The following is a 25,939-nucleotide window of genomic DNA, read 5'->3' as shown; positions in this document are numbered from 1 at the left end:
TGCTTTACCCTGTGGAAAATATGTTCATGCCGTTATCTATGCGGTTATTAATCCCTGTGAACTAAACAAATAATACAGTGGTTTAGCGGGGTAATTTGAGATGAGGGGGCTTTAGTTGGTCATGTAAAATTTTTCTCTCTCCCACTGCTATTCCATATTTTAAAAACATCTAGATTCTTGGTTATCTGTGTGGGTGGGTATTTGAGAGAGTGAGAGAGATTTCCAATCTTGTTTTTTTAACAACTCGGAACATGTACAGTTTAGCATTTTAAACTCACTTAAGTGTCATTGTATAATCATGACTGCTTTGTTGATTCCAAACACATTCACTTTGGAAGAAGGACAATTTTGTTGTAGAAACAGATAATGGATTCCAAAAGTAAAAATAATAAAATGAGCATCTTTAACCATGTGCATACACACACACACACACACACACACACACACACACACACACACACACCATACACATGGTTAAAGATGCTCATGAGAAAAAAGAAGAGCCCCTCTAGATTGGTGTTTTATTGTGGACATCTTCCGCAACATGTTCTTGACATAATAATAGTAGTGGATTTATTCTGCTTTAGAAGTTGTTCTATGATGCTCCTCCAATGTTACCACATTATTGATGTCTGGAGGAGCTATTGCACAAGGAAAGCAGGACAAAAATAAGTAAAATGACTGTGGTATGAAAAAAATAGCAGGATATGCAGTGGCTGAAAGTGAAGCAGTGTGACCACCTCAGAACTTATGTAGGTGCTAACCGTATCAAAAGCAGGACTGCACCTGACCTTCCCAATAGCATCATGAGCACAAGTCATCATGGATGCACAACACAGAGGATGTTTGTGAAACAATAAACATGCAATAAGACAACCCCAGCATGACCATGCTGGCCCAGGTGCTGATGTGGGGTGCTTTGCCAGTGCCCTCATCACCTGCCATTCTCAGAATTGTCACAGTGGAACTGTGAGGCCCTGGACCTCAGCCTCTTGTTTGAGCCCTAACTTCACCATTGATGTAATGTATGAAATACTGCACCCAGTTTATTCCTCACTAGTTAGCAAATCTTAGAAGGAGAAACCTCTGCTTAAGAATGACTCACTCAGGCTCCCGTAGTTACCAGTAACAGTGCTGCCCAGCACAGTCTTGGGCAGATTTACTCAGGAGCAACTTCTGCTGTATCCTGTGGGGTTTATTCTAAAGCATGTTTAGAATTGCAGGCTTACAGAGCAATCCTAGCAGTTGTGTGTGTGTGTGTGTGTGTGTGTGTTTATTTAAAAAATGATCTTTAAATTGCATTATATGGCTGACATGTTGTGACTCTTAAGTAGCAAATTGTCACCAAGGGTCAAGATTCCAGGGTGGGCATAAAGTTCTCATGGGCTGTTTGCTATGCAAAGAAAATAAAGAAGTCTTGGGTAACTGGAGATGTTAAAATAACTTTAAATAAGCAATGAGAAACAAGATCCAGTATCTTTGTCAGAAGACCCTTTAAAAAAACCCCCACTATATTACAGCACATTACTTAACATTTATATGAAACTACTGGATGAGTTGCCTGGGGATTTTGAGGTACTGTATACACATCCATTTCTCCACTATGTGAAGGTGATTATTGGATGGGTTGAGTGTATGTACCAGCCTTAACTTGTAGAGTTTTCTGGGTTGCCACTAAGCCCAATAAGAAAGAAAGAAAAGTTAAATAACCCAGTTAAACTAACTAAAAATTAAATAACTAAAGGAGGGTTCTTCTAGTTCCCCTTCATCCCTCTTCCTCTCTGTGATTTACTTAGCAATAGATTATTTTTAAAACTGATTTCACCACGAGAGAAAATGAATTTCATTAAAAATGCATCAAAACCACAGTCATTAAACCACAGTTTTGTTAATCAAGGATGGTTAAATTGCTAAAAAGTGTTTTTTAGAAACACTCTTAGGTCTATTAGCAGACTTTTATTTTTAAGGATTTTTTCCCTGAGCTGCTGATTATGGATTATTCCATTGTGTACAGAATTACAGTGTTTCAGCAAGCTATCGTGCATGTAGCAAACAATAATGATGAGAGAAAACTCATTATTGCCGTTCTTTTATCACGTGTGCGCCAGAAAATGCTGTTGTTTAACATGCAAGAAATAGATTTTCTCATACGCACTCAGAAGCTTATTTTCATGCATGAAATAAATGCTTGAGGTTTCATTCTTCAGTTAATCCACGTACAACCTATGAGTGGACTTAAATAAAGATGTGGATTATCAATACATATTTTCATAAAAATAGAGGCCAGTGGATAAGTAGCAAGTTATTGGCAACATCTCATGAACATTCTTATGTGCTAATTGCCTCCAACCTGGGACAGGGACTCAAAGTAGCTTACAGCTAAAAAAGAAACAGCTAAAAACAAAGGGAAAAAGCAATCATTAAAGAAAATAAAAATACATATTATTACAATAAAAACATCACAGTACCAGCCCTTTCCTTAAAAGCAGTCAGTTCCCAAAGCTTGTTGGAACAAGAAAGTCCACTCCTACTAGTGGAAGGACAACAAGGAGGGAGCCAGTCTAATTTTGGCTGAGAGCCCAGGAAGACCTGTTCCCTGCCTTGCTGGCCTTCTACCTGGCCTGGGAGGAAAGGAGACTGCCTGCCTGTCTTCAGCTACGAAAGCTGCTGAACAGGCTCTTCGGCTGTGGTATTGTTTAGAGCTTTTGGTTGGGGTTTATTGTTGCTGTTATTGATATTACGGTATTTTTGGTACCTTTTTTTTTAGATCCTTCATATGATTTATGTGGATATTGTTTCAATTTGGTTGTGTACTTTTTGATGTGTTTTATTTATTATGACTTTTGTTACGTTTGTAATGATGTTAATCTTGTTGTAAGCCACTTGAGCATGGTTATAGCTATGGAAAGGCGACATACAAATAAAATGATGGCGTTGATGGTTGGTGGTAATTTCTCTAGGAAAGGAGTTCCAAAATCTGGGAGCACCTACCAAGAAGGCCTCCTCCTGCATCACTATCAAGTGTGCCAGTAAGGGGGTCAGGACTGAGAGATTAATAAAAATGAAATCAGATTCGTAGACATTTGTGGACTTTTTAACATAATTAAAATATATTTTCCCCTATTTGCTTTGTTGATATACTGCCTTAGTCAGGGACTTCAGAGAGTGTTATTTCATCTTTCCATAAGCAAATCTAAATAGATTAATAATAATAATAATAATAATAATAATAATAATAATTTATTTTTATACCCCGCCCATCTGGCTGGGTTTCCCCAGCCACTCTGGGCGGCTTCCAACAGAAAAATAAAATAAAATAATTAATTAAACATTAAAAGCATCCCTAAACAGGGCTGCCTTCAGATTGACAAAGGGACATGAAACATTGTGATAAGAAAGTAAGGACGTTTTGAATTTTGCCCACAAAGTATTAATGCCTCAGCCTAGTTCTTTATCCTGGCAATGAGTTCTGCCAAGAGCCAACCAAATGCAGGAAACAATGTACTGAGGCTCTGCCACAAATCAGAAAGAAAAGTGACAGCACTTGTATGGTGCCAAATGGAAGTAGCAAAATGCAGGAAACATTTTGTCAAATGTCACTTAGCAGTGATATCATAAGGGGAATCAAGGAATGGGATTTGCCTGCATACTAGAAATACCACAGTCAATGGATATGTAGAAGCAGAAATAGCCAAGAGTACAGAGAGACTTATCTTCGGACATTGAATGAAAACGAAAGATTACACAGATGTCTCCTCCAGAGCAAATGGATGATTCATCACATTATCATTTTACTGCTGTGGCTTCAGCACCCAGCTGAATTCTTGTGTATGTTCATGAATCATGGAGGAAATGATGAATGGCTTTTCTGTCAATTCTAACAATAAGTTAGAACATTGAGGAATAACCCTGCAGGTTAACAAGTGCATCTTTCGGGATAACATTTCAAAATGAAGTAAATCTCTTTAAAATATATAAAGAGAACAGAATTAGTGGAAGAGAGAGTAAATGGTTATTAAAGTAAAACAATATATTCGAACCAGGCTAAATATTAATTTATTGGAACTCAAAGCTAACAGCATGGATGTTGCAACATCAGACAATTGAAATAGTTGATTCCCAAGACCTCAGAGCTCTGCTGGCTCCTATTGATTCTATAAGGCTTTCATCCTGCCTCCAGCTGTAGGTGTAGTTCTTACATCAAATTGTGATGGCTGATAGTGTAACTTCTTTTTGCTTGGTGGTATCAGGTTGTTTTGCAAAGACATTGCTCTGCAGTTGGATTTTCTCATAGACTTCCACTGAAGTGCCATGTACATCAACTGAGTTATGGTCTTCCTAGATTTTCAGAATTGTGTCATCTTCTTTGGAAGAAGCTCAGAAGCATTTGTAATCCCAGGTGGCAAGATTTCAAAGAATATTTGGTTTATCCAAGGGGCTTGTCAAAAAACCACTTGGAGCACTGAGGCACAGCCTTGCCTGTCTCAGATTTCATAGAAAAATAGAGCTGGGTGTTGTCAACATACTGATGACATTGCGCACCAGATTTCCTAGTGATGGTTCCTAGTGATTTTGTAAAGATGGTAAAAGTAAAGGGACCCCTGAACATTAGGTCCAGTCGCGGATGACTCTGGGGGTTGAGGCGCTCATCTTGCTTTATTGGCCGAGGGAGCCGGCGTACAGCTTCCAGGTCATGTGGCCAGCATGACTAAGCCACTTCTGGCGAACCAGAGCAGCGCACGGAAACACCGTTTACCTTCCTGCCAGAGTGGTACCTATTTATCTACTTGCACTTTGTCATGCTTTCAAACTGCTAGGTTGGCAGGAGCAGGGACCGAGCAACGGGAGCTCACCCTGTCGCGGGGATTCAAACCGCCGACCTTCTGATCAGTAAGCCCTAGGCTCTGTGGTTTAACCCACAGCGACGCCCATGTCCTGTGAATAGATGGTAAATGGGGACAAAATACTGCCCTGCATGATGAACACAAGCTGCTCCTCATTCTAACTTGTTCGTATGGTAAAGCAGAATAGATTTTATAGGCAACCCACTAGGCTGTGTAAAAACAGTTTTAGCTTACGCTGGTTGAGGAGTTTTGGAATCCCTCGTAAACCTCCTCATAAATAACTATTACATCAGCTTCTGCATCTATTTTGAAATTAAGGATTGTCCCACGAATAGCTAAGTTTACTCTCCAGGGTAGGATGGTGTCTTTACAAAATATGGAGCCTAAGGGAAACTAACTGCCCGCTACCATTAGATATGCTATACATTTTGGCGACTAATTAGGCGTGAACTTTCATACATATCAATTACACATATTCATTACTGCAGGTAAATTCCCCTGCAAGGCAATTATTATGCGGAAGTATATTTGGCAGGAACCGCAGGGACTTCCTCTATTGGGAGTATCCTCAGCTTGAACCTCTGTAGCTTCCTCTATTTCCTTGCAGTGTCACCATGCTTGTTCAGAACAAAACCAAAATGAAATAATGTACACAATCCCAGGATTCATGCAGAGTTCCAGTTGAACCAAGCTCCTTGCTACCTCTGGGCAAACCCCTTGTAATGTTGAGCTGATGGTAGAATATTGAGAAATGGTAGCTCCCCCCCCCCTTTATTTTCTTTTCTCTTTTTTTGCTGCAGAGTGCTTTTTAAAGTAGCTGGGTTGTTTTGGGGGACTTTCCCTTGACATGATTTTGCAGACACGAGTTTACCCTTTTCAGAATGGCTGCTGTAACTACCCCGTAGTGTTTGTGAAGCAGAGGTTACTTTTTCAAAGTCATTCCCAATTTTTCTTTGCTCCTTATTCCGGGGTTTGCACAGCTGGTTACTTTGCCATCTTTATGGCTTTGTGAAAGGTTGAGCCCCCTATTAGCTCCGTGCTTTCAGGAAGCCCTTTGCTTCGAATTCCAAGCGCCAATCACTCTCTAAGGTGCCCTTCCTTTTTATTAGTAAACTCAGCCTGTTCATACAAGGCACTGACAAATGATTGCACTGGTTCTCAAGGCTTCTGCACTCTTCGATAGAACCGGAGCCGTCTCAAAATCCAAATTCCTATTGGAAATGAAATGGGCATCCAACCTGGCCAGAACACTCTCCCAAAAGTAAATGATTTATATACATTGCTGGCTTCTTCCCCTATAGCATAATGGTTTTCCTTTCTCCGTGGAACTTTATAGCAAGGCAAAGCAAGCAAATATTGCAATTGTGGTCATGCTGCAGGATTGTCGTAGCCGAAAGCTTCTGGTGCCCTGGGATGTTTTACAGATGAAGAGCGGTATATATAAAAAAGCAAATGTTCACATTGGAACCTGCAAATCACAAGTACTTTATCTCTAAATTTATTCTGTTGGCTAAATGTGGTCATAAATAGAATTTACCATATTTTATTCTCACAAGCTGCTCTCACCTCAGTTCATGATGCCATCCGAATACGAGAAGATTCGGTAACATAAACCAGAGCAAGACAACCTTTGGGTTTCTTAGCTCATAGACTCAAGCTACCAAGTGCCATCACTCTCCTTAGTCCTGTGAAAGTGTCAGGACCATTGTTTGTCTCAAAAGCAAGAGTATGAAATGTGCAGGCATATAGCTGTCATAAAAGTTTTTATGTGTTCCCTGCGCTCCTTTGCCAGGAATGGTCTCTTCCTTAATTTTGGTGGTGAAGTTGATTTTCACACACAGTTCATTTGTCAGCTCCATGCAATGAAATAAAAGGCAGGGTGTGTGCATGTAGTGTTTACCAAAATATCTGGATTGTGTTGCCTATTTACAACCTTTGCTGCACGCTAAAGCGTTATGCATATTGCAATACCTCTTTTCTAGAATAAGAATTGCTCATGCAGTTGGCCTCATCCACATGATTTTGCTATTAATAAGCATACCACAGCAGCCTCATATCTTGTCACAAGGAAGCTTCTCCCTCCCACAATTTATAGACTTGTCTGGTTGGAGCAGAGTGTTTGGAACATTGAACACACAAATCAGTATTTATTCGGAATCAAGCCATAAAATAAAATATTCAGCAAAGTATTTGTTAAATCGGTTTGAAAAATATCCAAGTAAAAGAAGCAATGGAATCCTAATTAGGCATTCCAGGCAAGGACTAAGCTAGGATGCTTAGCACTTGGATTCATTCCCAACAATGTGCATTTTAGAGCTGTGGTTTATGAAGCTTTATTTTCCCCCCAAATAAGAATTATTAAATCAGTGCTATCTAATGTAAATGTGCATACATAAAGACACAGCCTCACATATGTATTACCTGTGGAAGACCAAAAAATTTTGTTTGGCTATCTACTTTCTGTTAAGTTTTGACATGCCTGGATGAAATGCTACTCTTTTAACTTTGAAAGTTAAACAAAGGGTGTTCCTTGCGTTCATGTTTAATTTGGGATTAATTAACAATCAGCTGAACCCTGCCCAGATGTATGTGCAGTCAGTTAGGTCACTATTTCTCTTTCTCAACCACATTTCTAATCTCCAACGTGACTTTCAAGCACATGGTTGTTGCTTAGTCAAATCATGCTCGGAAGTAAATAACACTGTAGAATGTTTTCTTCTGTGACCTCCTGGTAGGATTTTTGTGAAACTGAATATTTTGCTACAAGTCAATGCCTCTGGGTCCTGAACCACTACAGAAATATAAGCTAGATTGTTTTAATAGCTGCCTGTTAGTTTTTATTTAAAAAGTATTAACTTTAGCAACTAATTAGAAGCAGTGACATTAACAAAGTTTGCAAACGATGGGTTCATAATATGAATTTTCACTGTTTTTAATGCTAAGACATCCTATTTGTGTTGGATATTCTCATCCTTAAGCTTTTACTCCAGTCATAGTTAATAACAAAACGTATTTCAAGTTAATGTTCCATTTCTGCCTGTTTGCAAACAGCATTTAGCAGACCAGGCTAGCAAATCCTATAGCAGCTGTTGGTTCATGTCTAGAACTCAATTACTGTATATTCTGGCGTATAAGCCGACTGGGCGTATAAGACGACCCCCAACTTTCTCAGTAAAAAAATAGAGTTTGGGATATACTCACCCTATACGAAATACAACCCGGCGTATAAGACGACCCCCGACTTTTGAGAAGATTTTCCTGGGTTAAAAAGTAGTCTTTTGTGCAGGAATATACAGTACTTTAACTCTTTACTCAGTCATTATTATGTGAAGCCATCCTTTCTATTTGATCACTGCATTATTGTCCAGTCTTAATTGTGAGTATATGTTGGGGGTGATCTCCCACTACAAACCCTGCCTGCTTCCCCTATGAACATTCGGTCTAGTTCAACATGGGGAGGAGTTCTGGGTGATATGCAATGCACAACTGAAATGTGTGCCAGTTCCCTACTGCCAATGCTGCTGCTACTAAAGCTGTGAATGTATCTTCCTCCACATTCCTGCCTGCTTTCATCCCACACTACAGTTTCCAAGTGACAAAACAAAAACTCACACATGCCAAACCATTGTGAGCCCATTTAGCACTTTCCCCCATTGCTCATAGAAAAAGCTGATAGGGGCCCAGGTATTATTCAAGGTAAATGGTGTTTCTGCATCACTACTTAAAATTAAAATCAAACTGTTACTAGAGTGCATGGATACAAAGCTGTTTACAAAATAGGTGCAAGTATTGAGATCCCCTTTCACTGTTGCCTGGTATTTGGGCCTCAAATGTGTTGCCATTACTGGAACTGCTACCATAAAGAAGCGTATGTAGAGGCTTCTCAGATAAGCAGCTATTTTGTAAGAACAGGTTCTCAGTCACAGACAAGCCAACTCCACTTCCTCTTGCTCAGTGAATTATAAGAAATTGTGACACTGATGTGAAAGATAATACTTCCAAATAACTTCCTCTCTTTCAAGTAACTTCTTAACATGAAATGTGGCCTTCCTTAAATTATTGACCCTCTTGTATGTACATCATTTCTCCCCTTACCCAGTTGTCCTTTTTCAGGAAGACTTGAGAAAACTGCTTATGCCAAACTGTATATTTCCCCCTCTGCAGACATCTGCCGGGGGGGGGGGGGTTGCTCCATTTGGGGATAGTGGCTTCAAACTCCACTGCTTCCTCCAAAGGAAGAAAGCAAATCACCTTGACTGCAATGTTACATGTGGTGCAGGAGACCATGTTTTACATTACATGACCTTGCAGCACAGATTAAATCCATTGATTTCAGTGGGTCTACTCTGAGTATGACTAATATTGGATATCACCCAGAGAAAATAACTCTCCTGTTGTAGCCCTTCACAGCACTCGGAATAGAACTTTATGTGAAAACATGTGGTTCCTTTTCATAGCCTTGAGTTGGAAGGGAGGGCGAGTACTCTCTGCTGGAAGGAATTTTTTTATTTTGTTTCGACTACGTCAGACCAACACGGCTACCCACCTGTAACTACTCTCTACTGCTTAGAGATTTAAAGCTGCACAGATACAGTGTTACCTCAGGTTACAAACACCTTTGGTTACAAACACTTCAGGTTACAGTCTCAGCTAACCCAAAAGTAGTAGGCCTACCTCGGGTTAAGAACTTTACCTCAGGATGAGAATAGAAATCGTGCGGCGGCAGTGGGAGGCCCCATTAGCTAAAGTGGTACCTCAGGTGAAGAACGGTTTCAGGTTAACAACGGACCTCCGGAACGAATTAAGCTCGTAACCAGAGGTACCACTGGCTGTGGCTGATAGGAGTTGTAGTCCAAACCATTTGGAAGGCATCATCCTTGTTTATTTCTGAGTTGGCACTATTTTGGAAGACAAGAGAAATAGTTGTACCTAGGGGAGGAGGAGGAGGAAGAGGAGGAGGAGGAGGAGGAGGAGGAGGAGGAGGAGGAGGAGGAGGAGGAATATTATTATTATTATTATTATTATTATTATTATTATTATTAATACCTCACCCATCTGGCTGGGTTTTCCCAGCCACTCTGGGTGGCTTATATCACATAAAAAATTGTAAAATGTGCATCGCTGTCATACACAGGTAATCTCAGTTAGATATATATAACTGAGATACTGCAGTGACACCCTGAATGAAGATAGATATAAATTTATTGAAAAGGTGCTGAGCAGTCGTGGCAGCTGCTCTTTTTCTTTTCTTTTTTCCATCTTCAGACTAATGATGCGTTGTTTTGCTTTGGACTTCCTGTACCATTTCCAGCAACAATATCATGGCATTTCTTGGCAGCCGGCAGCCATCATTCTACACACTCTCTCTCCCCCCCCCCCTCTCTCTCCCTCCTGGAATTATGCTATGTGTCAAAGCATTGTGTGTCGAGGCTTACCAGAAATTTACCTTAAATAACTCACAACTGACACCAGAATTATGGTTTGGTTTTTGGCAAATAATTTAGGGCCACAACTTTATTTAATACACCAATTTTAATCCGAGTGTTGGCTTAGGCTTTTGGTTATGCACTCATCCTTCCTTAAGAAGGACTATCCCCATCTGTCCATTTAGGACAGGACTCAATCAGCTGTCCCCTTTGGACAGGACTCACCTCATCTGCCCAGTTGGGGCAGGACTCACATCAGCTGTCACCATGGGACAGGACTCACCACTGTCCGCTTGGACAGTACCTGCTCCGACTTCCTGAAGGGAAGTCAAGTAAACATACCTGGGAGAGAGGAGGTGGCTGAGCCCAGTCATTCCCTCCTCTCTTTACCCAAGAATGTTCCCCAAGGCTCTTACTCTTATAATTGGGCCCACCATCCCCGCCAATGGCGGGATGGTAAGGACAAGAGCGTAAGCCCCGAGATTCCTTTAACGGAATACTTCTATATGGAGCAAACGGAGGTGGGGGTAGGCATCTGTGCCACACCCCTCTGCCAACCGATTAACCAACCAAAAGCCTAACCACCAACCTAACAAGTTGTGACAATTTGCTAGCGCAGTAGGCGAAAACCAAGAGGCAAAGCCAATCAGCCAATTGGAAAAATTCCTACCGGCCCCTGAATACAGGCGGCCCCGAAGGCAATAGCAATGTCGTGCTAACCTGCAAGAAAAAAGGGCAGGTGGGAGGGGATTCAAACGCCAGGCAAAATGTGACTGTAAAATGGAGTGCAAGACTTTAAAAGGGGGGCCCACCAACCAATTAAAACGCCCCCATTACTCAGCATGACCTGTGGCCTGTACACTACCAAACCCTGAACTAAATTTCCTAGCAGCCCTACCACAATCCGCTTTATATTGTATGATATAAAGCGCTTTATACCAAGGGCATTCAAGGGAAGGGCGGAATGGTAGCCACAAGTGGCAGCCACTGAGAAAGGTTCCACTGGGGCCACAGGCAGTGGCAGAAATATACATCACTTATATTGCTTAAAGTGAAAAAGAGAAAAGCATGCCACGTGAACCAAAAGGATTTGACCCATCTCCCAAAATCAATAAAACAGCCCCTCCCTAAATTTGCAACCTGCAAATGAGGTAGCGGATTTAGCAGGGGGCCTTCTTTCAACCCTAAATATAATTAGAGCTTCCACAATCAAACAGGTTTATGTTGGTGCATAACTTTTGAGTCAATGACTATCGTGGGATTTTAGAAGTAATTTTTATGACCAAATCTGAGGTGCTTGCTCCCTGTAGTCCAGACAGGTAAAGGTAAAGGGACCCCTGACCATTAGGTCCAGTCATGACCGACTCTGGAGTTTCGGCGCTCATCTTGCTTTATTGGCTGAGGGAGCCGGTGTACAGCTTCCAGGTCATGTGGCCAGCATGACTAAGCCGCTTCTGTCGAACCAGAGCAGCACACGGAAACACCATTTACCTTCCTGCCGGAGCGGTACCTATTTATCTACTTGCACTTGGACGTGCTTTTGAACTGCTAGGTTGGCAGGAGCTGGGACTGAACAATGGGAGCTCACCCTGTCATGGGGATTCGAACCGCTGACCTTCTGATCGGCAAGCCCTGGGCGCTGTGGTTTAACCCACAGCGCCACCCACATACTATAGTCCAGACAGGTACCAAGTACTTAATGGTCACAAGCCTGTGTTCAAATTTACATAAACTTTGCATATACTAATGTGCTTGTATTGGTGTTTCTTGGCAAATTAAGATAGCAGGTCACTAGAGCCCCAACCTCTTATAAGAAAGTTTGTTTGTTTATTATTTTGTGAAAGGAAAAGGAGATCCAGGCCCCTCCAGGCCCTCCCTGGCCCACACCTAACTATTCCCCTGCCTGTGGTTCTTTGTGCGTCCCTTCAGCAGAATCCTTTATTTGTTTACTCAGAAGTAAATCTTAGTAAGTTCAACGGGACAAATTTAGCCCCATAAGTTCATTTAAGGTTGTAGCTTTAGAAAATATTTTAAATAAATGTTTGTTCCCCAGATAAAATGTGGAAAGGCAGGACACGGGTGGCGCTGTGGTCTAAACCATTGAATCTAGGGCTTGCCAATCGGAAGGTCGGCGGTTCGAATCCCCATGACGGGGTGAGCTCCCATTGTTCAGTCTCAGCTCCTGCCAACTTAGCAGTTTGAAAGCACGTCAAAGTGCAAGTAGATAAATTGGACCCGGAAAAACTGTCTGCAGACAAATGTCGGCTCCCTCGGCCAGTAAAGTGAGATGAGCACCGCAACCCCAGAGTCCTTCGCGACTGGACTTGACTGTCAGGGGTCCTTTACCTTTACCTTACCAGTCAAATTTTAAATTCCTCTGGAAATCCAGTTCAGAATTTCCTTGTGACTTTGGCATGAACTATAGGGGAGTTTAAAGTTGGTTAAAAGAAGCAGGATTTCCATTTTGCCAGTTTAAATAAAAATCCAGTATTTCTGTGGTTTCCTGTGAAGAGACATTTCATTGAACACCTAATTTAATAGATACGGATTTAACAACAAGAAAAATCCCTCCCCTTTTAATGCAAACGATCTTTCTGAGGAGAGGATTATCACAGCTGCAGAAGTTCAGGGAGTTTACTTCCAGTTATTTTTTCCTGCCCATTTGTTTTTATCTGAAGTTAGTTTTTTTTTAAGGGAAAACTGAGAGATGCAGATTGATTGCCCAATCTCACTCGATGACACTTTAAAAGTCTTATTTAAAAAATATCACCACATGATTAATGCTTGGCGGGAAAACCCTTTGCTTACGAAGAACTTGCTTTTCCTCATCTGTCCTGTGAGTGCATAATATACATGCAGATGAGCCTGACAGAGGTCCCTCCCCTTACATCCCCTACGAGAGGAAGTTTGTTGATGTAGTACTGACATTGCTTCTTCAAAGCCAGCAAGAACAAAAAGAGAAGAAAGTCCATGAAACCACAACAGCCACTCAAAGGCGAGACGTGCATTGATTTGTTCTGCTGGAGACTGGAACAGGAGCTAGCAGAACTCATGATGAAAGAGCACAGCAGCAGCAGCACCTACAGCAGCGTCGGTCCGAGCCGTGTCAGCGATTCCACCATGGAAAGCCTGCAATCACTCAAGCCTAACTACATGCCTGTGTGTTTATTTGCAGAGGAATCTTATCAAAAATTAGCAATGGAAACTTTGGAGGAATTGGACTGGTGTTTAGACCAACTTGAAACCATTCAGACCTACCGATCTGTTAGCGAAATGGCATCGAATAAGGTAAGAGGAAAAGATTTATCCCCCCCCCCCAAAAAAAAAGGTTTTGAAAAATGGAATTTAGTTGCATAGGGATTTAAACTCCACACACACATATACAGCTGTATCTGGAAGCAGACCTGCTACTGATTTTACCAAGAACAAAGTTAAAGAAAATGGGTGAACTCTTACACACCGCCTCTGCTTCTTATTAAAGCTGTTAAATATTGGTAGTTCCTATCATTACACTATGGAGGTTGAGCAGTAGACATGTGTGGTATCAAACTTTGCAAGCGCTCAAGCAGAGCACAGTTGTATCCATAAATCCAGTTGTGCTCTTTGATTTTGTTAAATAGGTGTTGGGTACCTAGGTGATCTGTAAATCGGGGGTGGGGTGGATTATTGTGTATATTTACATACTCTGAACAATTCCTGATTTTGTATTAATTATCCCTTAGATACCTAGGAATAGCAACACTCATATCAAGTTAATGGAGTGTTTGTAGGAATAGAACTTAAAATCCTGATGGGATTGGGACAACCAATAACTTCGGAAATAATTGTTTTTAGTAAATTGTCTGTGCTGCTGATAATTACAGTACAGTTATCTTCACAGTTACCGTGCAGTAAATATAGTACGTATTGCTTTGATTTCAGTTAGTGCATTGTACATTGTAAAAGAAAGGTGTTCTGTTTTTGTATATTAGTAGTTGCATGTGTAATGACAAGTCTCATAAAATGTTGCTCTGTTAGGAGGCACATTTCTAAAAGGGGGTAAAATGTGTTGTAGAAGCTTGGCTTGCGTGTCAGCCAAACCACCTGGAGAGCCATGCTGATTGTATGGGTTTAATTTAGTAACTAATTGTGAAATTTCCCCATTATATCTCTGACACCTTATCCTTTTATAGTTAAAACCTGTCGCTTGGATTGTATTTACACCAGAGTCGCTCTTTCATTGGCTACTAGCCTGAATATTGATTGATTAAACAAAAGGCACACCCACTTCCCTGAGGCCGTGGACACCTTATCTGCTGTGACCCCAGGCGCTGTTCAGCAGAACAGTCTTTTGCACTGTTAGTGCAGATACCTAATACTCTGCCATCTAGTCAGTTGAGCTACAGCATACTGTACATGATTCCAGAATCAGCATATATAACTTTCTCCAGGTGCACTTATTAACACTGGTACGTGGCATTTTATGATAAGCAAGCTATGGGGCCTAATATCTTATTCTGTTTCCGACTGCAAAGGTATCAGTTTTCACATGCTGCTTTCAACATTATTTTTTACAAAACCCTCCTTTTAATATCCAGCCTTCATAGACCCAGCCACAAGCTACCTACTTAACCTTGTTCAGACCACCATCATGCACTTTGCTGCTTAATAATAATAATAATAATAATAATGATTTATTTGTACCCTGCCCAGCTGACTGTTACCCTAATTTGTATTTAAATTAGGGCAGTGTTTCTCAACCTTTTTTGGGCAAAGGCACACTTGTTTCATGAAAAAAAATCACGAGGCACACCACCATTAGAAAATGTTAAAAAAATTAACTCTGTGCCTATATTGACTATATATAAAGTAATTCTCCCACGGCACACCAGGCAACATCTCGCGGCACACTAGTGTGCCGCGGAACAGTGGTTGAGAAACACTGAATTAGGGATTAACAACCAGCTTCACAACCCTGTTGTGAGCAATAATGAGTTATGGACATTTTACACAAAAAAAGGGCTACGTAGCAATTAAATAGGAGGCAATAAAGATGGAATAAGATTTCAGGCAAAGGACTCCCAACGCTGCTCTTATTTTTAATTTGCATTTTTTTACTAGATTGTCTAAAAGTTAGTTAGAGCATGGTGCTGATAATGCCAAGGTTGCAGGTTCGATCCCCATATTTCTGCATTGCAGGAGGTTGGACTAGATGATCCTCGGCGTCCCTTCCAATTCTACGATTCTTACGATTTCACGTAAATGTATCCTTATGTGCTTTTTAAGGATTTGGATATTGGATGTGTGTCATGCAGCTGGGACTACAGCGTGATTGTAGCTTTTCGAAAGCTCTTAAGAAGCCTCTTAAAATATGTCAATTAATTGTCACGTTTTCCACATCTGTGAAGTATCTGAATGATCTGCCTCTCTTCCGTGGTCTGCACAAAGATATGGCAGTAGCAAAACAGTCTGAGGCTTTGAAAACAGGATGCTTCTGCCTCCCCCTTAGTAAAGAATAACGGAAAGAGCAACAGTAGAGAAAGGAAGAAAGCATATAGACCCAGCATGATCCCAAGTGCAAGAGCTGTATAAACAGTGACCTATCTTCCTGACCTCTGCTATTGCTAAGTTCCTGGCCCTATGCCACTGAAGCCAATCTACGTCATTTGAGAATGATAGTGGGCATGGCACAGCTGTTGTAAGTGTGACTCGAATTTCCTGTCTCCTTCCTGACAGACGTAGTTTTGAAGTACAGCGTTGCAAAAACAGTAGACAAAGAGGGGGGGGGGTGACTGGTTTCTAGTGAAGTGCACTTATTCAAAAATGTTACCAAAATACGTTTCTTGATCATTTTGGTGATGGGGAAGAGAACCTTGGGTGAATGTATCCTGTTTGTAAAATACTTGTAGTAAAAAAAAGAAGAAGCAAATGTTGCTGAAATGAATAATTACATTACTCAGGAATATGAGGAACTCAATCTCTGGTGTTCAACAGCGTGTGGATCTGACATTCAGATGAAGAAGCGTACCGTAGAAAACAGTTCAGAAGGTCCCTGTAGGAGCAAACAGCAAAAATTAGCAAAACATTCACAGTGGTTGGGCATGTTCCCATTTCATTAAAATGATACACAAATGTTGTGTTAATCCCATTCAGCTATGAAATACAAATTAGCATACTTCCTGCTGCTGTTGGCTGTGTTTCTTGTGCAGCTTTTTGTTTTGATGAAGTTTTAAATCCTATTTTTATTGGCATTACTTATGTGCATTTTAGAATCCTTTCCACACAAAAATCTTGGTGGCTGATTATTATTATTATTAGGCGCATCGTATATGAAGTGGTGGTTTTTAGAAATCTCATAAGGTAGCATGGCATATATTCCAGGTATACAAGTGTACTTTATCGTTTTAACTAAAGTCACTCAGTGTGTAGAACTAGTGCTTCTGATGAATAAGAGTAATAATTTGAGATCTGAACGCTTGTGGAGGCAACCTACAAATTATGACCTGCCCAATACACTCAACCTGCTTTTCATTATTAGAACAGACATCACTTTGTGTTTTTTCCATGGCCAGTATAAAGCTGAGATAGAAATAAGTTGCACAGTATATTAAAAAAAACTCAGGTATCCTGGGCATGCTTATATAGCCAATTTGCATAGCTTGTTGAAGAAATTTAGCTTTTACCTAGATTTTGTATATCGTGTTTTGCTCATAGGCATGGAGAAAATGCATGTCTTCTTTCTACATTTATAGAATCATAATGTTTGAAGGTACTTCAGTAATAGGGAGTAATCAGGAGTGGGGACCTCCAGCCTGGGGCCTAGATGCGGCCCTTCAGACCTCTCTATCTGGCTCCCAGAACTCACCCCAGGCCACACCTCTCACTGGTTCTGCTTTGCAACCCAAGTGCTTTTGTGTCGTTGGAATGTGTCCTTCAATTCTGATAGTGCCTCTTGCTTCTCCGGATGGAGAATGGAGGTGTCTGTATGAGTGTGTGTGAAAACTACCCTTCTGTACAAAAGTAAAAAAAAAAAATGATTTTGTTCCTCCACCATCTGTGGAGGTTGCTTAGAGGGCTGCAAAAGGTTCCCCATGCCACACCTGATCTAATCCAAACCGCTTCTGATACAGGAACTATCCCTGATAGGAAGCCATAGCTATCCCTGGGAAAAGAACTTCTAATGAAGGAGAGTCTGCTCCCTTCTAAAACCACTGTCAAACTTGTCAACTTCCCCAGAAAAACTGGGACATCCCATTTTTTTTCCCCTTTGAGATCATGGTGGCCATTTTGGGCGCCTTGCTCTCTTGTGATTTCAGGTCAAGATTTCACCCTGAAAAAGCTTTTTTTTTCCAAGTCCGTGATCTTACAGGCACCCCAAAACACACATCTTTGGGCATCATGCCCCTAAAATGCTGCTCCCTTATCCATGATTATCTAAACAGCTCATACCATCAAGAAGCTATTCCTAATTTTTAACAGAAATCCCCATGCTTGTAATTTGAACCCACTGGTTCAGGTTCTAACTTCTGGAATAGCAGAGACAAGAGTCATCTATGTGACACCCTTTCAAATGGTTAGAGATGGTAACCATGTTACTCCTAACAGTAGCTTTTCAAGGCTAAACATATGCAACTCCTTCAACCTTTCCTAATAGGACTTGGGTCTCCAGCCCCCCAGCCCCACCTTATGACTTCGTTGCCTTTATTTATGGGCATGTGACTTGACTGAAGTGAGCCATGACCTTCACAAAGCACACCAGGATATGATCTTTCAGAATTGCCTAAATAACTCCAAGGGGTATGTGTCCCTACATCACGTAGGCGCTTGCTGAAATGTTCCATTATGGCTCTATTCTGTCTTTTGTTAGCAATTTACATACTAGACTATTGTCTGTTATCTGTAAATGAAAATCTATTGGTGTAAACAAAACATTCACTGCACTATTTCAAAAGGGGTTTCAGTCACATAAGACACGCAGGGTCACGCCTCAGTTTTAGGAGGCTAAATAAACTAAACATGAGGACACTAATGTAAACTCTGGAGGTAACTCCTGGCTGCCTTCCAGCTGTCTATGTGCCTCATTGCACAATGTCCATATTGGGAAAGAAGGGGGTGTCTTATTATAAGTTTGCAAGCTCTAGATTTTGCTCACTTGGTACGTGATGGTTCCCTAAAGGTGTGTCAAACTGTTCCTACTTTCAGTTTACTGTAACTTCCTTTGTTTAATATACATTGCAAAATAGCCACAAGCCTCCCAAAGACTGTCTAGATTAGCTGTTGGGCAGTCAGCTATCAAACCTACTCCTTCCATTCCCTTTACTTTTTTAAAGTAGAGTTTAATAGCTGTGCACCAGGGGATTTTGCCTAGATTTGGTTTGGTTTGGCATTCCCTTCTCCTGATGGGCTACAGCTATTTTTCCTTGCTGCGGCAGAGGCTTATGCCTAAGCAAATGGGGAAAGTTGCTACAGAAAAGAATGTTTAGACTAATCAGTTATTAGAGGTGTTCCATTATTATCAATAAATGCATCATAACCTTATAATAAATCTCAGGTAAACATACCCTGGAGCAATTTAGTGATTGTAAGTGTTAAATAGACCATTCTTTCTCTAGTAGCTTAAGTTATTATTACTAAACTCTTTGTAAGAGTTTATGGAGGTACTAAGGAACATTCCACCTGAAAATAACTGAACTGACTTTGTTTTCAGTCAGGTTCTTCTAGCACAGATGAAAGCAAACAGATTATTTTCTATAGCAAGGGGTGAGCTGTGCAAATATTAGTTTTTTGAGCCCATTTAGGATGCACAGCCAAATTAGGGAGTTGCTGTTGGCATTGCTACACATTTGTATAGCGCTAAAATAGACTAAATACTTCAAAAACTTACGTAAAATAAAGAAATATAAATAATAGGGCATAATAAGCTTTGTGTCCAAAGCTAGTCCTACTCAGTGTAGACCCTTTGGAATTAATGAACAGAAGTTGGCCATGACCATTAGCTTTCATGGGCAAACTTCAATAACTCACTGGGGTTTATTTACCTTTAATATCCTACCTAGAACTTGAGAGATTGCAGAATACCCAACTCTGATTTAGGAAAATGTACTTTTTTTTTGATATTTTTGTTCTTCAGCCAAGATTCAAAACTAAATCTCTCTGTGATGTGCAGACATGTATTCTCTCACCTTTTCTAAATTGATGTTGATATCCTGTTTGGAACTGTATACAACTCATGTCCTTTGTTTGAGTTTGAACATGGTACCAAATAAAGAATTTAGTGGGATTAGCAAGAGCAGGCATCCCCAAACTGCAGCCCTCCAGATGTTTTGGCCTACAACTCCCATGATCCCTAGCTAACAGGACCAGTGGTTGGGGAAGATGGGAATTGTAGTCCAAAACATCTGGTGGGCCGAAGTTTGGGGTTACCTGAGTCTCTTTCCCCAAACATGGCACCAGACAATGCCAACTTCTCCCATGTTATCTCTGATTGTGTTTCTTCTTCACGTGGACCTTCTGCACCAGATTTGTTTTTAAAAAGCAGGACATGCATTTAAAGGCAGTTGCTAAAATGTGTGAGGATGTGTGTTGTTTTACTTACTATGAAAGAAGAAGAGGGGAAAATACTCTGACAAGATTCCTGATATACCCTTATAATGTGAAATAATCTAAAACACTGCTTAAAGGTTCCATCTGAATGCATTGCAAGTGACATCTATACCAGGGAGGGAAGAATACAGTTTACAAGGAGGACTACAGGAACATATTAAACAAAGTCTTAAGTTTGCCAATCCATCTGTCAGACTCATCTCCTAACTCTTTCTGCTGCCTTATCCCTTAATGCTTAATATATTCAGAATAAGGAAATTTGTGCCTCCATCTTTGCTGAATACAGATTTCACTTTTGATTACGTCTGAATACCTTACAACTTGAAATTAATCTAAAAATCCTATGCAGTTCTTTCCTAGTCAAGCACTTCCATGCTTTCCCATGGAAAGCAGTATTAAGAAATGTAAAAAAGGTTGTAATTTATCATGAAATTGACCGAAAGGGGTTAATTGAACATTCCATCATTCCATGTGTCCAGCATTGGTCCAGCATGCTGAAAATCCTCATTCTTGGCACTGGCACTTATTTTAGAAAACAGGACTAGAAAGTGTGAGGGGAAACCATCAAGTCCATCTACTGCCTTGAGACAGGTAGATTATGCCCAGTGTACTCTATATTAAATAGACAAGAACTAGTTGCTGAGATAATTATGTGGGATGTGAGCTCAGTAGCAAGAACTAATAGTCAGTTCTAATAGTAAGTTCATGCAGTTGATGTGAGAGACATTGATAAACAAATTTACCCAGGATCACACACACACACACACACACACACACACACACCACCCATCTGGCTGGGTTTCCTCCAGCTGCTCTGGACGGCTTCCAACAGAGTTAAAAGCACAATAGAACATCAAATATTAAAAACAGATAGTTGTTTATTTCCTTGACGTCTGGTGGGAGGGCGTTCCACAGGGTGGGCGCCACCACCAAGAAGGCCCTCTGCCTGGTTCCCTGCAGCTTCACTTCTCTCAGGGAGGGAACTGCCAGAAGGCCCTCGGAGCTGGACCTAAGTCTTTGAAGGGATAGTCAGTGGATATAGTTGGCTCACTGGTCAAATTGCCATCTGTCTTTTGAGTAAAGAGAAGGAGATGACTAATTTATTACTGTAAATGTAAAACATCAACATTAATGCAAATCTGAAGTAGTACTTCCCAAAGCCTTTTAAAGAATTGCAAGTGCAGTGTTTTTAAAAACAACAAGAAAAGCAGGGACACCACCATACTTAGCAATTCTTACAATAGGAAAACCTATTAACTGAAGAATGACTCAATGTCTGGCAGTTAATTAGCTGATAATTGTTTTTACAGTAGCTTGAAAACATGCATAACAGGAAAACTTCACAATTGGGATCTATTTTTCACAGCTTTACATTTGCATTGACCATTGTTAAAAGATAATGATAGAATGGGTTTTAAGCGTAATCATCTACAGTATTCAGATGTTCACAAAGTGTGATCTTGTAACTGATTATGTGTATGCAGTACCTTTATTTCACTGTCTTAATTAAAATAATACAATTTAATCTCACTCTACATGTGGGGGAAAATTATGAATGCAAAATAAGTTGTGAAAGCTCACTGAGATATACAAACTGCTGCATTCATTCAACTTACCTAACCCAAAGTAGTTATAATTTTCTCTTGCTTATATGCAATAGGTATTTTACATGTCACTGTTAGTAATTTAGATTTTAAAAAAATATTTACAGAGGACTACACTAGTATTCATGGATTTATTCAGGGAGATCAGTATTTGCTTACCCTGCAGGCACAATTGTGTTTCTATGCAGCATCTGACATCAGTCAGTGCTCCATATAAAATGTTATAAAGGCTTGTTTGTATGGTGCATACTCAATGTTGCTGAAGTTGCTGACCAAGCAAGCAATTTATCTATATACCAGTTGCTTCAAAATGTCACTGGATTACATTTTGTTAAGCAGAGTCATAACTTATCAGTGCCCTCTATGTTCCTCCCCGCCTTTATCGCAGAAATTCCACTGAGTGGCACAACACTTGGGCATGGCAAAAACCAAGAGAAAGTTAAGCAGCATATCTGAATGCAACTGACATCAATGGACCCCTGTTCTGAATTCAGCACTTGCTCAATTGATCCAAATTAGGTTCAGGCATGCCTAACTTCCAGTAGCATCCAATTAGACTGGTGCTTCTTCAGATTGCCATTTAGGCTTGTGGGCTTCCTATAAGCATTTGGTTGTCCATTCTGAGGGCTTTTCCACACTTGCCTTTTGTTGGTGGCGGGGTTTTGTTTTGTTTTTGTCCCCCTGAGCTTTAAAGAGCAAAAACCCACTCTTTAAAGCTAAATCAGAGCAAACGTCAATTTGGGTTTGCTGCAAAGGGACGTTTGCTCCAATTGAGCTTTAAATCACAGGTCATGCCTGAAAAAAGCAGAGGAAAGTTAAGGGAGCATAAACCCTGAAAACAGAATGCTGGGCTAGATTGGTCTAGGTTCTTGTCATGTTCATGATGACGGTTGTTGTCATGTTATATGCACACACACCTCCCATTGAACCTAATAGAGCTTACCTTTGAATAGACATGCAAAGGATTTCACTGTTATTTGTACACATCCATCTGAAAGGAAGTGTATTGTGAGCAAAGGAATTTTGGGCAATGAGTTTGAGAGGAACTTTTTCTGAGACCTATGCAGTCTTCTGGAAGGTGACTATTCAGCCTGCTCTCATAGAGGCCTTATTTAATTTATAGATGGCTGGGCTCTTCAAACATGAGCAGAAAGGCAATTCTCCCCTGTAGACTGCTGGTCGGTTTATATATATTATTTCCCCAACTGTAAGCAAATTTAAGAAAACCACTTCCTGTTCAAACTTCCTTATTAATATTGCAGAGCCATACATTTGTGTTCAATATAAAATTAAATGTCTTAGATTATATTGATTTGGTTCTCAGAATAAAATCTTCCTTAATTGAAAGCCTGACGTTCTTTCACTTTTGACTAGGTTGTTGGCGCACTAGTCCATTGATCTGAGTCCTAAATGAGATTCATGAGCTTGAAAGCCATTCCCCTGCGCCTACGTGGCTGGGATTCCTGACCTTCACAGGGAGCATCATTCACACCTTCTCTTGCCCATATCTTATGACATATTCCTGAGCAAACCCATCATGAGCCGGTCGGAGAGTGACGCACACCAGAAGCTGCCTCTTGTCCATGTGATGCTTCTCCCAGAGCACCCACTTGGAAGCACACAATGCTGGCAGTCAATTTAAAAGACTTCTTTTCACAGTCTGTAAAGGAAATGGTTCAGATACGTTGTAGCTTATATTTATATTTCAGAACTCTTTGTGGTTTGTTCATAAACACCAGGATTGTGTGTTTTCTCTTCTAGCATTTCAGATTTTGGCTCCAAAATCCAAAGTATTCAATCACATATTTCCCATTCAAACCCAAACTGTAGAAAGTGCGGGCAGCTGAGTACTGTAGGAGTAGTAATGAGGCGGAGTAGCTAAAAGCTCTTAACATTTTTGACAGCCGATTCTCAGATTTGTTTTTTACTTGGACAAAACATGTATAGCTATTATTGGCTGTGTGTTCTTCATGCAGTCTTAAAGACACAACATAGGCTGCTGTTAGCAAGGTTCGTGTTGCCATTGAACTGGTTATACAACTTGTTCAGTTTTCCTGTCACTGCGTATATAGCCCACTTGGGAAAATAAACTAAGCAGTCGCATAGAGGACTGAAGAGTATGTGTCTAACAGATCTTGTTCTGCTGCCACTAGTTTTCAGTCTTGAGTATTTTGTTCTGGAGTCAAAATTATTCATGGCTTCTGAACGAATCCCTTACTGCTTCCCATCACAACTTGGAGCTATTTCATTTTCACAGCAATCACTTCAGATCTGTGAACATCATAGGGTATTCTGGTGTGTGGAGGGATGGGGGAATTCTGTTATGGTTATGGTTTATCGATCAGCTGATGTGTGGTGAGTTCAAACCTGTAGGACCAGCTGTGCAACTGATTTCCCATGGGGAAGCCGATTGCATAGCCGATCCTTGGAGAAATCCACTTTGCTGTCCCAACGCTTGGTAAGCACTAAAAACAGGGCTGAGAAGAAAGGACATTGTGCAGTGCTTCCAGAATGCCCCAAAGCCAGCTGGCTCTCGGGCATTTGGGAAGCCCTGCACAATGTATTTTGCAAGCCCTGCGCTTAGCACTTCCCAAGCATCAGCCACAGGGCTGACTAAGCCCCTTGTGCTCCAGTTCCCAAGCACCCAACAACCAGCTGGCTGTGTAAAGCATTTTGGGAAGTGGTGCGTGAAGCAATTAGCAAGCCCACAATGATGTCAAATGATTGACATGTGGGATGTCCCATCTACCAGTCAAAGGTGGCTCTCAAGGTGGAGGCAGATAAGAATAAGGTTCATAAATGGTTTATTGGAAACCAATCTTGTTTCTACCTGTTAGGATGGAGAAATTCCCGTGCAACTTCTGTTTAGCGGTGGTGATTGGTCAGTCAATTCCAATGGAACGTCTTCAGGTCAAGCTTTTTTAGTCCTGCAGAGTAGAGTTAGCAGAGGACTCTACTTCTTAACAGCACGTTTATGTAGCTTGAATTTCAACATTTAGCTTATCTTGTTGCAAGCAAACAAGGAGTCTAAGAAATTATTTACATAATATCTGGGCATGGGGTACAATTTAAATTTCTGGGCAGGCTGGTTCTTCATATGCGGTAAAGACCAAACAAGGAATTTAGCTAAACAATAGCTAAACATACCTGTATACTATTTTAAGCATTTGATTTTTTTAAAAAATCAAAACATGATCTATTGCCTGAAAGGAGAGTAAATAAAATGTTTCTCTACCCAATTAGGTAAAAGAAACAAATGTTACTGTTTTCTGTTGTTAAAGGTCATATTGAATAAATCACTTTGTGACTGAAGAAAGAATAAAACTTCTAATGCAACTTACATATAAAAGACTATTCTTTATAGCTCATATGTATTCTATCATGATATAGATCATGACGTCATGATTCTGGTACCAAAAATGCTTAACAGCTTTTAAGAAGTAGATAAAAATATTTTTCTGGTCGAAGCTTTTGTAGCTGAGGTTTGAACCAATAAATAGCAGGAATTTATTTGTCCTAAGAGACGAAGATTCTATAATATTACTAGACTTGCTTTACATCTCCCCACCCCCCCACTTTAGATCTCAGGAATTAGCTTCCAATTTGCTTAAAGCACTCTTGGAATTCCTGTAGCAGGTGATTAGGGCTGCATGACAGTAATCTGAAGGGAAGCCTTTCTGTAAAGGAGGGTGGTTGTCATGTGGTGCTGTTGCCATAGTACTGTGGTATTCTTTTGACCAGCTGTATATGAACTCTTGAAGAAGGGAATGAGATATGTGGTGGGGGTTTGGGGTGGGGGTGGGGAAGAAAGCAGCTTTACATTATAAACCTATGCTGGCTGCTAATTAAAAACAGAAATAATATTAAGCTCACCTTAATTTTTAGAATATCACTGACTCCTAAAGTGGTTGGGGGGGGGAGAGACAAAAGCGGTGCAAATGTGCTTTAAATGACAACAATCATTCAGTCTGATTTATTTCACTTTATTGAGTGCTTTTAGTGTAGATTCATATACTGACATAAGAAGAGGCAGCGTTTGCATGCAGTAGTTCCTTTGCAGCCTGGGCTTGCAAATGAAAACATGCAGCAGCCTACACCAAATTGGGCTTCTGAACAACTTATTTTAGGGAACAGGCTATGGAAATCATCTTACATTTTGCTCTGCAGATATAACATAGCTTTCTATGTTTGCTAAGAATTTCAGAAGTGAAAGCTGTCTGGTTTTCTTTGCATTGAAACATTAAAATACTTCTTAGCCAGATGTGAGCATATGTGTCTTCTCTGTATATGTAAAGAAATACAAAATCATATTGGAATGGGTAGGGAGAAAACAATTATAATTTTAAATCAGTGTCCTAAAGCTGTGTTTAAAAATCTCTGTGAGTGAAAGGGGATTTCCCATCATGGCAACGCAGTGATCTGGAGGAGGAGGAGGAGGGGGACTGCTCGCCTTATTTTGCCTTGTTTAGATATGCACAGGGCT

At 40.5% G+C, this 25,939-nt stretch overlaps 1 protein-coding gene across 2 annotated transcripts in view; it reads left to right on the top strand.

Moving 5' to 3' along the window:
- The window catches only part of PDE4B (phosphodiesterase 4B), a 191,633-nt gene that overhangs the window by 150,774 nt on the left and 14,920 nt on the right, over positions 1-25,939 (top strand). For both annotated transcript variants that reach the window (XM_035121992.2, XM_035121994.2), the window contains one exon: positions 13,446-13,558. In XM_035121992.2, coding sequence (XP_034977883.1) covers positions 13,446-13,558 — 113 coding nt within the window. The remainder of the gene's footprint in view (positions 1-13,445; positions 13,559-25,939) is intronic.

The sequence above is a fragment of the Zootoca vivipara genome, chromosome 7 (genome assembly GCF_963506605.1).
Source record: "Zootoca vivipara chromosome 7, rZooViv1.1, whole genome shotgun sequence".
Classification (NCBI taxonomy): domain Eukaryota; kingdom Metazoa; phylum Chordata; class Lepidosauria; order Squamata; family Lacertidae; genus Zootoca; species Zootoca vivipara.
The sequence above is the reverse complement of the archived record's forward strand: the minus strand, read 5'-3'. Positions and strand labels throughout refer to the sequence as shown.